Source organism: Anguilla anguilla, chromosome 6 (genome assembly GCF_013347855.1).
Source record: "Anguilla anguilla isolate fAngAng1 chromosome 6, fAngAng1.pri, whole genome shotgun sequence".
In the NCBI taxonomy this organism is placed as follows: domain Eukaryota; kingdom Metazoa; phylum Chordata; class Actinopteri; order Anguilliformes; family Anguillidae; genus Anguilla; species Anguilla anguilla.
The window spans coordinates 54,380,366-54,394,576 of record NC_049206.1 but is presented as its reverse complement, the minus strand read 5'-3'; the positions used below and the strand labels follow the sequence as shown (position 1 = coordinate 54,394,576).

The 14,211-nt window shown below is 48.0% G+C and overlaps 1 protein-coding gene across 3 annotated transcripts in view; it reads left to right on the top strand.

The window, feature by feature from the left end:
• The window catches only part of rcan2 (regulator of calcineurin 2), a 63,230-nt gene that overhangs the window by 36,608 nt on the left and 12,411 nt on the right, over positions 1-14,211 (top strand). For all 3 annotated transcript variants that reach the window (XM_035422050.1, XM_035422051.1, XM_035422052.1), the window contains 2 exons: positions 13,081-13,254; positions 13,660-13,831. In XM_035422050.1, coding sequence (XP_035277941.1) covers positions 13,081-13,254; positions 13,660-13,831 — 346 coding nt within the window. The remainder of the gene's footprint in view (positions 1-13,080; positions 13,255-13,659; positions 13,832-14,211) is intronic.

Sequence of the window (14,211 nt, the reverse complement as noted above, 5' to 3'; positions counted from 1 at the left end):
GCTAACGTTACTGCTACTGCTATTCTACTACAACAGTGCTCAGGCAACACATTCTGCTAACTTCTGCCTTTAGCTCAGCGTCATGTAGCCCTTGACTAATTTGGCAGCGAACGGGTGCTCGTCGTGTGTTTCCTCAATTTTATTGTACACGGTTGCTTGGCAGCTCTGAAGCTTGGTCATTGAAGCTTGAAATCTAATGGTTATTTGAAACGTTGATTTTTACACCAGAAAAAAAAGATCCTGCAGCACGGTGCACGCCGAAGGATCTGGCCATTTTCAGATGACACTAATCTAAACATCCACGTCACTCAGCCAAAAGTCCCCCCCCCACCCCCCCGTCCCCACCCGTCTCTGAATCACATTACTGTTGTTGCTGCACTTAGCCCATTGACTCTCTCTGTCTGTTGCTGTCTCTCTCTCTCTTCATTCATAAAAACCCCCTCAGAAACAGGGATTGTCAGAAAGGGCATCGGGGGCTCTGAGAAACCAGATCTTTCCCCGTTCCCAGAACCCGAGGACGATGTGCGCGGGGGACTTATCATTAAAGAGCCTATGCTGCTGATTTCAAGGGCAATTTTGAGTGCTGCTGGTTAGCAATCCATCATCCATTACATATGAATGATCCATAAGAGCGCGGCGACGGCGGTATAGTGCAATTTTAACCGGGTTAATGATTGTTGTGCACCCCTTGTTTTTGACATTCCTAATGTCAGTTGTGTTTGTGTGTGTGTGTGCACGTGTGTGTGTGTGTGTGTGCGTGTGGGTGTGGGTGTGTATGTGCATGTGTGTGTGCGCATGTGTGTGTGTGTGTGTGTGTATGGTGGGAGAGCCATGGGAAGCAGGCATTGTATGAAAAGTAGACAATGTGCAGCACTTGAGTCTTGGCCCAGAAGGGGATGGGTAAACGCAGACCATGTGACAGGAACCATAGAATTGTTGATGTAGAATAGAATAGAATAGAATAGAATAGAATTTAACTTTATTGTCCAGCAAAAGCCAGAAATCTGTCTTTGGTCTCACCACAGAAGTACGTAGATGAAAACAAAATACAGTACAATCACACAGAAATCACATATTCTCATTTTGAAATGGGAACAGGCTGATTTTTTTTCCCTTGACCTAGAAGCTGCCAAATGACTCTCACATGGATGGAACTTTTTCAAAAACATTTTTTTATTTTGCCGTGGTTTCCTGTAAGTGTTGTGCATTAAAAACAAAACTTGGGATGTAGTGATTGGGGCGGGGGGAGGGATTTTTCCTGCAAGCCGAGTAAATTGTTCATGAAATTGAAAGTGACATCTTCGTCAAAACAGCACTTGACTGGAAATGCGATTTTGGTGTTTTGTGGCATTTGGAACCCATGTGGATGAGTCCTGACAGGCCTGGCGTGCAGCAGTATGGTGTGTGGCTGCATGGTGTGCGGTTGCATGGTGCCACGGTTTGACCTGCGACGGCAGCTCGGTTCGTTGAATGCGTTTCACACATTTTTAAAATATATTGCAAATTCAGAAAGCAGAAAAAAAGTACATATTTGTCCAAATATTCTGAACTTCTGCGATATTAAATATAAAAAAGATTGTATATATTTTATTTGAATATGTTAGCAGTATGTCTCATTTCTGCAGCAAGCATGCAGCCTGCAGCTGGGAGATAGTTTTGCCGTGACTGTGGTTCCAGCGGAAGCATTCTCATTTGTCTTCGTTTGTGTTCGTTTCCTGGCCAGCTCACACTGCTGACCAATCACTGGAAAGGTCTGCCATCCCTCAGGCCTTCTGTGGTTTATTTATGCTGATTTCAGGGGGGAAAAAAATCATTCAAACATCGAGATTTAATTATTATTTCTGTGGGAATTCAACTTGCGGTCTACTTTCATAAGTCTCTGCTATTGTTTAGTACATCAAACATCATTATTTCTGTGGGAAATTGACTTGTGGACTGGTTTCGTAAGTCTATGCTATTGTCTAATACTTCTTGATGTACTTTTTTTTATTACTTATATGTTTATCATGGCTAGAAAAAGAGGACCATGTAAAAAGTCTTTCTCATTGAGTGGCAGTATTACATCATCAACAACAGAGTTTTGTATGGGGATTGAAGCACACAGGCTGGACTTTTGTAGACATCTTGGGATCTGCAGTGATAGAACTAGTCAAGAACGTTCCTTTAGGTAGGCGAGACTCATTTTGAAGTCTTTGAGGGTTAAGCGTGGCAGGAATGAATCACAGCCACCTATTTTCTGAAATATTCAGACTTCAATTGTGACCAAAATCAAAGAAACAAGTATGACTAATTCTCGGAAATGCCAATGCTAGGCAGCTAATTACATGGTCAACCAGATGATTACCGCTGGTCACAGTTACTAACGAGGGTTTAAATCAAAGCACTGCGCAGTCATGAGCTCCAAAATAAAGCATATAGAAGAGCAAGTGCAAAATGACTGTACCCTTCATGAGAGAAAACAAATTCAGTGACGAAAAATGGGAATCGTTTTTTTTACGAAAGGTATTGCCATGGGGGTCCATAATTAAATGGAAGTTACTGGAGCGTGGAGTGTTGTGAACTGGAGTGTTGTGAATACCACATGACTTTTTTGGGAGGGGGGGGGGGTCTTTCTCTTGCCCTGGATGGTACCCCTCTTCCCCTCTTCGTAAGAATTTTGGAGTGGTGCTGGACAGCAAACTGGCCCTGTCCGAGAGCATCATGGTGGTATGTTGGGCATGCATATTCTTCCTGACAAGCATCTGGAGATTCCAGCCCTTCTTCACTGCCTACTGAACCCAGGTCTTAATCAGTGCTCTGCTCGTATTTCCTGTCTGGTCTGCTTGGTCTGATGCAACTTCCTCATCGCTGGTCTCCTTGCCTCTGCCATCAGAGCTCAGCAGCCTATCCAGAGCAGTTTTGCTCACCTGATATACCGCCTCCCCAGGCTCCGCCATGTCACTCCCACTCTCATCTACCTCTTGTATACCTATATATAGCTTGCATCAAATTCAAAAGCATGGCGCTAGCCTATCAGGTAGCTAAGGGGACAGCTCTGTTATTATCATCAAAGGATCAACAGACCCTACACACCAGCCAGACCGTTCCGTTCTGCTACCTCTGCACACTGACCCAACATCTGCCCCCCCCCCCCCTCCCCCCCCCACATGTACCAGCACTTCCAGGCTTCCCGGTCACATCTATCTGCTCGAACACCCTCCTCTCCCCCCCCCCCCTTCCCCCCACCCCCTTGGTGGTGAAATGACCTTCCCACTGAGATCAAGACAGCAGAAACCCCCACCCATCGTCTGACGCAGGCGGAAGCATAGGTATCGGTGTGTAAAGATAGTTTATTTCTTTAGTGGTTTTTTCTGGAAAATCTGTGTCTACTTATCATTAATGTGCTCCTGCCTGCTTGGATGAGGCTCTTTTGTACTTCTGAGAGTAACAGTGGCGTTCTCCTCTTCTGTACGTTGCTCTGGATGAAATGTTCTTGCTGAGTGATCATTGCTCATACTGTAATGTAATGTTTAATGTTTTCATTTATGTTTTTTTATGGCCACAAAGAAGGCATAATCCTTCCTGTGCTGTTTTAATTTTAGAAACCGAGATGATGCAGGAGAGTGAGTCTGCTGCCCCCCCCCCCCCTTTCCACAGAGCAGACAGTTGTACGAGGGCACTTTACACTAAACAGGCACACTGTACATACTCTACCATTAGAGGGATAATTGCTGTATATTTATCATATAAACACGCGCTGTTACATAACATTATTAAATTATATAAAGGGCTTTACAGTTACAGTTGGGATGTCATTGGGGGCAGATTCGAGGTTATGGTTCGGTTAGTTGCAGAGTTTGGTTACTATGGTTTCCCCTTGTAACATAAAGGGAGAGCATCGGGGGCATTTCAGCTCATTTGACGCACCTCGTTTTGACCAACGCCGTCGGTTCCGTCCCTCCTGCGTGAGAGCGTCGGGCCCAAACGCGTCTGTCCCAGTCTGCGCTTTCTAATCTCCCTCCTCCACGTCTTAGCTGTGCCGTGTTCTGCCCTTCTGCTCGTCAAGTCAGTTTAGTTTAGGTGGGAGTTCTGTGAAACTGTTAAAGGTTAGCTCAGGTGGCTTTGATACTCATTTGTGTTTATGGCTGTGTAGGAAAGATTTCGCAAGCTTGTCTTTTTTGTGATGTACTGTCGAATATGACACAACAACAAATGCAGGAGAGATAATGCGAATGATATTGTTTGCTGTTCCACGTGAAGTCAAGTATGAAATTATGAACATGGCGTGGTGACGTTAATGTTTATATAGGACTTGATTTGCTTATGTTCTTTTTTATTTTTTTTGCAAGGAATGTGGGCAGTCCTTATTGTAACGCTTGGTGCAGCACAACGGCTTCAAAACTGTAAAAAAAAAAAAAAAAGGAATGATGAACTGACAGAGTTATTGTAAACAAACACCCCCCCCCCCCCCCCAAATCTGTGGTTTGAAACTTCCTGACAAAAAAAAAAAAAAAAGATCTACAAAAAGCCTAAAGTGGGTACCGCAGTAGATTTACATTTAGTGCAGGTCAAAGGTCGGGAAGCGAGAAGTAACATGAGAGACTGGGGCCTGGATATGTTTAAGTTGAATTAGTGTTCCTTTCACAAGGAAAAAAAAAAATACAGACTCTCTTCCCTGTTCCCCTGAACCTCCTGCTAATGCATCACCCCTCTAAAAAGGATCTGGATTTGATTAAAATAGAGCGGGTTGTTTGGTTTAAACTTTACATTTTCTCTGCTGTTTCAAGGTGAGCTGCAATTTATGCTTCCCCCTCCGCCCTCACTTAATAACATTCTTACGCCAGTGACTGTAGATGGTAAACATGACCGCCTGGCTCTGAATCAGCCGTAATTACTGAAGGCCTGCGCTGCCCGAGCTTCGGAAAACAGAACAAGCGACGGGTTTCTCTGCCTCCCCTTCGTCGCGTACGTGCGTGCGCGCGTTCCATCTTTCGCACGCGGAATGTTGTCGGTTTCCGTCGCGCGGTGAATTCCGAGGGAGGAGCGGCGCGTCGGCCGTTGTTGTCGCGGCGATAAACGGCGCGTGGCCGAGGCCAGTCCCGCTCTGATCCGAGGGCTTTTTTTTTTCTTTTCTTTTTTCCCAAGGAGAACTCGTCGGAATGGAAAGGTCAAGTCGAGTGGCAATTTTCCTCGTGTCGAGTGAGTTATATATAGATGCCCTGTCAGTTGCGGTAAATGGAATTTTCCAGCTGTATTTGGGGGGGGGCTTGTATTCTAGAAATGTGGGCCGAAATGTTCAGAGACCGGGGGCCGCCTAGTCCCTCAGTTATCATGCAAGAACAGACCAATCCCTGTTGCAGTTTTTTAATTTAACATTTACTCAACCATTTCTCACCTCCCTGCCCCTATGTAGTCTATCTCTCTCTCTTTCTCTGTCCGTCTCTCTCTTTTTATATTTCTCTCTCTCTTTAACACACGCACACACACACACACACACACACTAACGCCCAGGAAACATTTTCTGTTGAAGACTTGTCATGACTTTTTACTAGGAGATAGTGTGGGTGAGATATGTTTTTCCGGAATCACAGATATGCTTTTTTGGGAGTGAAATGGAAATGTAATGGAGGTGCACTGCCTCAGCTTCGTGCTTCCTCATTCTACACCAGAGCTAAATGGTAAATGGACTGCATTTATATAGCGCTTTCATCCAAAGCGCTTTACAATTGATGCCTCTCATTCACCCATTCACACACACACTCACACACCAACAGTGAAAGGCTGCTATTCAAGGTACCAATCAGCTTGTTGGGAGCAATTAGGGGTTAGGTGTCTTGCTCAGGGACACTTCGACACGCCCAGGGCGGGGGATCAAACCGGCAACCCTCCGACTGCCAGACAACTGCTCTTACCTCCTGAGCAGTTGCCCCACATTGTGCCTTTTCTTCTGTATCTTTGTAATAGTATGGTTACTAGACATGCACACAATAATCAAAGGCATCATGACAAACCATCACGTTGATTGATATATTGATATTTTAAAAGCTCTCCTTCATATAAGAACAGAGACAGGCTCAGTGATTGTACAGTTGGTATGGTAGACTGCGTATGGGTGTGTAAATATGTGTGTGTGTGTGTGTGGTTACTACATCGCGCTGTACCGTAGCGTGTTGAGGGTAAAATTGTGGGTGCGAGTTCAATGCCGTTCCTCGGCTATTGCAATTCCCCTGGGTTCCCGGGGTTTTTAAAAATGTGTATTGAAAGCTTGCAGCAGCCCCTTCAGATCTACTTGGCCATCAGCTCTTTATTTCCCCCCCAGCGAAATCAGCGGTACCGGTCCTGGCACCGCACGTGACAGACGAACCCTGCTGCACAGTCCCTTTGCTAAGCTCCAAGCACACCCTGAATCGGCCAGATCTGCGGCGCTGACAGCCAGTGTGTGGAGCTTTTTTTTTTTCTGTTTAGCTCGTTGCCATAAACACAGCTTTGCTGTGTACGGAATACTTGTGCTTACGCGGGCCATTTGTTCACTGTTTGCATGCAGTTCATCTCCTAACATTAATATTTGATTTCTCACATACGGTGTTTGATGTGGAATTCTTTCAAGGACGGGGTGGTGATAGCATCACAGAAGACGTTGTACTGTGTTACTGTAACATGGATTTGCCTTTTATACTCTGAGCATGATTCAAAGATATGTCCCTGTGCCTGAATTTTAAACAAATGATACTTCTGTGATGTCACAACTGATTCTCTATGACATCAGATCATGCACAGTATATGTTCCTTTATTCATTCATAAAGACTGGAAGCCCCTGGAACACTGGGCTCTGTTTTCTTCCACTGCCGCGTAAACAGTTTTCCCCTGTGCTGCACACGGCTGTAGGTCAAGGCGTAGATATGTGGCTTTGTGCTAAAACTGCAAGATCTCTTAATGGCTCAGAGGGCTCTCAAGAGAGCTTGGAAATAACACCACTACATAAATAAAATTGGCAACACTTCATAACAGCTACAGTATGTAACTCCTTCATAAGAACTGCAAAGCACCTTCATACACATTACATCAACATATTAAAAAAAACTTTTTTTTTCATTTGGCGTGTCATGGTAGTGTCCACTTTCTACATGAGTGGTGACATATCTTAGCATATGCCTATGAGTGGTCTAGTACTTATGAAGGACCATTTATAAAAAGTGCCACCATGAAACAAATTTTACTCACAAAGGCATCGTTGGCCTCCCTGCTGCATCTTTTCTCTGATAAAGGAAAGCCCTGAGCTAACCTTTAATGCAGCTCAGTGCGGAGGAGACCCACCTCTGTCCTGCCCTGGGCCAATTCGGCCATTTTTGTCTGGAGTGCACTAGACTAGAGTGACTGGACTGAACAGCCGCCCAGAAGAGTTTTTTTTTTTGGTCTGTTCGTTCTTCCTTATAATTGGAGGCAGGTTTTATGTTTAAGTACAACCTTTAACCCGCTGGTGTCAAGCCTGAGACGCGCTCCTTGTCCTACATCAGGGAAGGATTGCTCTGCTCCTGGTAGGCTTCGGCTCTGTGGAAGATTCCGGTATCTCGGAATAGTGATACGCTTCCACTACCTTGAATGGATGGTCACAGTGATTTATACAATTATGCAATTAAAGGATCGGAAGGAGCAAAATGCGGAAGCTCATCAAGGCCCACAGTTTCCTTTCTGTGTTGTCCGGAAACACAGCCAGCCCTCTCCATCTTAAGGATCCTACATCACCCATTAGGTACTTGTAGTGCCTGCTAGTGCACGCAACAGGGCATGTTCAGGGTGGCTCTGCACTTAGAAGCCTTCCTAATTTATGAGATAAAGCCAGATAAAGCCTCCTTTTTGGTTATGGAGGAGTTTGTCCTCAGCCCTGGTCCTGGAGAGCTACAGGGTCTTCTCGTTTTTTTCCTGATTCTCAGCACTTGATAACACTGTCGATTACACTGTTAACTCTGTTCACCTGGTTTCTTGGTTTTTTTATTTTAAATGGCTGCAGATTTTAAGGTGAATCCATGGCTCCGCAGGACCAGGGTTTGGGGAGGTATTCTGTCTGCTTTTCTTAAGCGAAGAAGAACATACCACCGCTGAGTTCTGGCGGGACCAGGGGCCTGGGGGGCCGGAGGAGTGTTTGGGGGGGGACGCGTTATCCACACTGTCTTTGGCTGACCTCCTGTCTGTTTAATTTCTGTCCCATAAGGCAAAGGGAGGTGGGGGAGGGAGGGGGGGCGGGGGGGGCTGCACTCGAACGGACTCTTTTGCAAAAAAACAGCGTTTTAGACCAGGGCTGTTTTTCATTACCTTTCTGGCCTTGTTTAAAAAGGCAGCTCTGAAGCCTGTGGGAACCGGCTTTGCTTTGCTTCCTGCCCATTGCTCTGCATCTGATTATTGTCTGAATGACTGCTGATCAATGAAGGCGTGTTTTTCCCTCACCGAGCCGCAGTAAAAACGCGATCTGGACGGTTTTTGCGGAGAGGATTTTGAGGCAGAATCCAAAAGAGTGCGGTTTCCGTGTCTGACCAGTCACAGAGCAGGGTAATGCTGCGTCAGTCATCGCAATCGCTCATAATGGGTCTGAGCCTAAGAAGGATTTCAGCCAAAGGGGTTTTTCAAACGCTCGAGATAATTTTGGCGAATGTGAGAAGATGTGACTCTGTGAGCGTGGTGTTTCTCATCCTTCTGCGGTGCTAATCTATGAACGCTTTTTTGCATGTGCACCCTCGGGGCTATCTGTCATGAAAATTTGCATGCGTGTGCAGCCTGCTTGCCCGTGATTGGTTGTTCTGAGCGCAGTGACCTGCGGGGCTATCGTGTTAGCTCTTCTCGCGTTGCCTGGCGTTGCGTTTCTCCGCCGAGACTTTGTAGCGTCTGTGGCCGCGTTACCCACGGGCTGTTTGCGGTGGATCAGTCTGGACGTGGAGATGCGCTGTACGGACCACACACACAAAAAAAACAACAACAAAAAAAACATGTTAAGCCTTTGTTTTCGGGTTTTGAAATCATTTTGTGCGCTACGTGGGATCTGCTGAGGACACATCCGCCCCGAAAGTGGCGGCCCAAAAAAAAAAAAAAAAGAAAAAAAAAGCGCATCTGTTTTCCTCCGGCCGTTTGCTCGGCCTTCTCGATGACATCACGGAGAGAGACCGCAATCGATCCAATCTGGGTCCCAGAGCAGCTCTGTGTGCGTCAGGGGAACCTTGCGGGAGAGACTGCGGGTTGACCGAAGACCCGGCGGCTCGGAGACCCTGTGCGGGAACCGAGGGTTCTCCTGCTTTTCGACACCGCAACATAGACAAAACAACCTCGGTGGACGTGACTTTGATCCACGATGTTCCATACCCTGGCCCTCTCCCCTCCCCTCCTCTCTGCTCGACTGGCCTGTTTCATAGCCTGGGGATTAAGTGCGGGTGGCATTAGGCTGATTGGATAATGGTTAGATCATGCTTTCAATGTACTCCAGTCAAATCCCACATTCCTGCCCTGTGGCGCACATATGTTTGGGCCTTAAAGAGGTTTTGTGGTAAAACACGATCTGTCTGAAATATCTTTTGTATTGATTGTCTCTCTGTTACATGAAATACATGCAATTATGAGAGGCTATGGGCACTATATGTTTCATGGAACTGTGTGGCAGCAGTTTACACATGGCCATTTCATCTTAGCATGTGAACAGACTGTACGCGTGTACAGCTGGACATGCATGTAAAATGCTGGTGCAGTGTCGTCACTCAAAGTTGCACGATTTTATTGATTATCACTGCATATAAACAACACAACAACGATTTATCAGTCTTTCCACAACTGACATTGTTGCGTGGCCATTTTTATCTGTCACTGATTTTTTTTGGCGTCTGCTGGAAAACATTGATTATGCTTGAGGAGAGGAATGCATTTCCAAGGTCAGACGCTCTTACTCACTCACCCATGTTTAGCGTGTAGTGCAGTTCCTGGTTTTGGCACATTTTAACAAGGCTATGTATTTGCTACGTCAGTCATTCACTAAGAAACACCGAAGTGGCTGGACACCACTGCACTGAAAACTGTCTTAATTTTCTTTGCTCTGATTGGTTGCAGAAATCTCAGTCCGAGAGAATCACGGGTTGTTACACGGTTTCACACCACCTTCATCATGTGAAGATGATGGTATTTGTGAGGCAACGCATACCGTCACGTCCCGGAAGCACGTATACTGTGTGCTTGTCCTCTTTGGGGACACGGGGTTTGCAGTGTCTCTCCCAAAACAAAAGCAGATGCTTCCATGTTAGCGAGCCAAGTCCTTGAAAATGACCTTTTTTAGCAAAACACCCGATGCAGTGTGCTTTATTTTAATAGTGACGGCCTCTGCCATTTGCTTAAGCATGAGGAATGCACTCTCCAGTTCTTCTGGTAGCACATTGATCAGTGAAGTGGATATTTTTAGAAAGCTATGCTGCTGCAGCCCGGCCATTCCTCTCCCCCCCCGCCCCCCCCCCCCCCCACCCCCCCTTTGCTGTCCATATTTGTAAAGGAATGTGATGCCTTTACAAATATGTGCCCATCTGTCTTGCACAAATACTTTTAAATGCCTAAAAGGGAATTCGCAGGAAAAAGTACCTGAAGTTGAAGGGAATTTTTTTTATTGCCGTGACATAAACCTTTGTGACAAAACGGTAACGAGAGTTTCCATATTTAACTCGGCAGCGTATTACGAATGGTACTGATTGCCAGATTATGGTTAATGTGTGCTTCTCTATGTAAGCTAGCCTTGGCGTCGTCGTGGATACCGCTACAAGCTGAGGAAGCACTTTCCTGTGCTTCTTGTTATTGGACGGACTCGGACGTTGCGTACCCAGAAAGACTAACGGCGCGGTTCGTCGTGATAAAAGATGGTTCCACGTCCTTCCGGACAGTAAGCTAAAGAGCCAACTGCTGAGACCAGCTGTGGGATTTCGGTGTACCTAAACAAGAGTGAACTCGGGGGAACCGATCGGGGGGATGGGGGGGGGAGATGGTTGGGTGTCAACACAGTCACCAGGAGGGTGGGGGGCACTAGTCATTACCAGTGATCGCGGACAAGGGCAATAACATCGAAAAATCTATTTGCATCCTTTGAATACTGCACAATTAAAATGTCAATACATTTTTTTTTTTTAAACATTAAAAACCTGAATTGTTTTGGCCCTAAATAACCACATACAGCCTTTATGCCAGCAGCCGAGACTGATGGTGGTGACGGTTTTTTCAAAGCTCCTGTGACGAAATGTGCGGCAAACTCTCGTTTCCGTGACACCCTGTGACACCGCTGATCCGAGAGCAAGCGCTTGGTGCGGACGTGGGGCGCGGGTGCCCTCGTGCGTCACTCTCCCTCGCTCGGCTGCACCTGTCGGGGGGCGCCATCGCTGACGCCACGTCTGTCAGCCGCGGAGCACCTGCGCCCCCCCGGCGGGCACGTCGCCCCGCTGACGCGGGACAGACCCTCCGTGTCCCGAGCCCTCGATTCGGGGCTGCGCGCTCTCCGCGGCGCCCGGCGCGATCAGAGGGGCGAGACAGACCTCGGCTCGGACAGCCTGCCCGAAAGTTTGGCCCGTCTGACTTATTGATGCTCCTTTGAAGGCCTGCTCCACAAAACATCACTCAGTAAAATATCACGCAGTGCCAACCTTTTTCCATTTCATCCAGAATGTGATGAAAAGGTTGATGGTTCGCTGATTGCTCCCACATATTCTGGCAGTAAATTTGGAACATGTGCGAGTGTGCTGTGGACCTTCGGTATGTTTTCGTTTTTTTGGGGGTATCTTTGACGGACGGCTTTAAACTCGGCCGATTCGTTAGCGCGCCGCGTGATTCTGCGCCATCGGGCTGGCGAGAACAGAACTTGACGACGGACGGACGTAACTCCAGGCTCGAGAGGCATCCCCCTGCCAAAATCCTCAGCGTCTGGAGAAGACCAGAGTGAGAAGCAGCGGGGGGGGTGAGCGGTCTAATCGGTCGTGTGAGTGTAAACACGGGGACACTGAAGACCGTCTCAGACTGCACTGTGTAATCCTGAGGCTGGGTTTGAAACGAGCGTCCAACCCCTCTTGCTCTGAAGTGAAATGTTATGACTAAAACCTGCTGCGTCACACCTCCCACCAGGCCTGAATGCGTACACGTAAAGCTTGAACGCCATAAATAGATCCGGGCGTTCGACGTGTAGCTCTTCAATGCTGATGACACAGTGGCCCTGAATAGATTATATTTCTCCTGAAGCAGCTTTTGTGAGTCACAACCATTTGATCCCATTGTCCACCTGGGACCGCCCCTGTTCAAGGGTATTTTAGGGTTCAACTGCAGTCTAAATTTGGGAATAGGTTGGGATATTTATAGAGCTTGCAGTCCCACCCCCACCCCCCCCTTCCCCGTTTTCAGTTTATCTCCCATTTGGAATCACCTCTTGCATTTGGCTTTGCCCTTGCCCGACTGCAGTAACACCTGCGCCCGCACAGGGGGGCGCGATACTCAGATAACCCCCCTCTGACTTTGGGTGCTCCGTGGCTACAGAGCCCAACCCGTCCCGGGGCTGTGTGATTCCGGCTGGATTCCGGTGTTGATCCTCTGGCTCTCGGACCAGTCGGTGGTCATGCGATCTCAGGTCAGGCCGGCCGGCCGAGGATATCGATTTTCCGTCGGCTTGCCGCTGATAACGGAACAGGCGCCTCCGCCCCGCTCTTTCCCCCCGAAGCTTAACGAGGGGTCGGAGACGAGGGATCGACGGGCCGCCGTCAATCAACTCCCGTCCGCCGCGGGAGACGAGAGCCGGCCGTACGGCGGCCGATCGGAATCTGGCCCGCTCGGCTTCCTTTGAGGCTGAACGATTGGTGTGTTCGTAGAGATCAGGTGACTGGCAGTGCAGTCATGTGATGTAGAAAAGGGGCCACTGTACTCAGTTAATCTTAGCAATGCAACCAAGTAAAAGGTCTGGGAATTTGTAGAAAGCTCCCAAGTCAAAAGAGGATGGCAAGAAAATCCGCCCCTGTCCTTGCTGCAGTGGCTAAAGTCATCGCACACGGGTTTGCTTGTTACCGTATCTAGAGAACGAGGCCATCACTTCCCCTCTCTCGCTTGCCTTCCAGGAAATGTTTGAGGCCCTGTTCCTGGCGTACGACGACCACGTGACATTCCAGCTGTTCAAGAGCTTCCGTCGCGTGCGGATCAACTTCAGCAACCCCAAAGCCGCCGCCAGCGCCAGGATAGAGCTGCACGAAACGCCCTTCCGGGGCAAGAAGCTGAAGCTCTACTTCGCCCAGGTGAACACCGGCGCCCCCTGCAGGATTTCCGTGGCAGCAGCTCTGGCTCGTTCAGAAGCTGGCCAGTGTCGTTTTGTCACTTCGCTATGCCTCTCCCTTTGCAAGACCACGTACTGTGATGCAACACCTTCCCTTTGTTTACCCTTTGAAGTGTGAACATAGAGAGTCACATAACACACGTCTGCTGGTTTGTGTAAAATGTTCACCTGTATGTTCATGGTTAGGTTTATCATAAGTCAGGAAAGCCTACAAGGAGGATAGCCGTTGTTTCATATTTTACCCTGACTGTGACATTTACCGAGGTTGTGTTCAGGTGCCCCCAGTCCAATAGAGAAAAGCCAAAGATGTACTGCTAAACCTTACTGATCTGCCCCTGCCCCCCCCCCCCTTTTTTTAACCCCGCAGGTACAGAACCCAGCTTCCGACGGGGACAACCTGCACCTGGCGCCTCCCCAGCCCTCGAAACAGTTCCTCATCTCCCCGCCGGGGTCGCCCCCCGTGAGCTGGCAGCAGATCGACGAGGCCACGCCCGTCATCAACTACGACCTCCTCTACGCCGTCGCCAAGCTGGGCCCCGGTGAGTCACCCGGAACCTCGGCGGGGCCTCTCTGCCGAGAGCACCGCGTCCCTGTCACGGTGCATTAAGCCGGACCCCTTCAACCGAAAAAAAGCCCTGCGGATATAGCGCACCGCCGCCGCGGCCAACCGCCAGTGCCTCGCACAACGATCGGTCTGGAAGATGGCGAAATGATAATATAATAATAATAATAGCACCAAAAGGTCATGCTACAGCCGTCAGTATTGCAGTTTGGCATCAGCGTGAACTGTGACCCCCCAAATGGACCTTTAGTCTTTTCCTCAGAGTGGGTCACATGACTACTGAACCATCAAGTTATATATTGGGAATCTGACAAAAAGAAGGATTTTTCAGGAACAAACACGCTCTGTTTATTAATG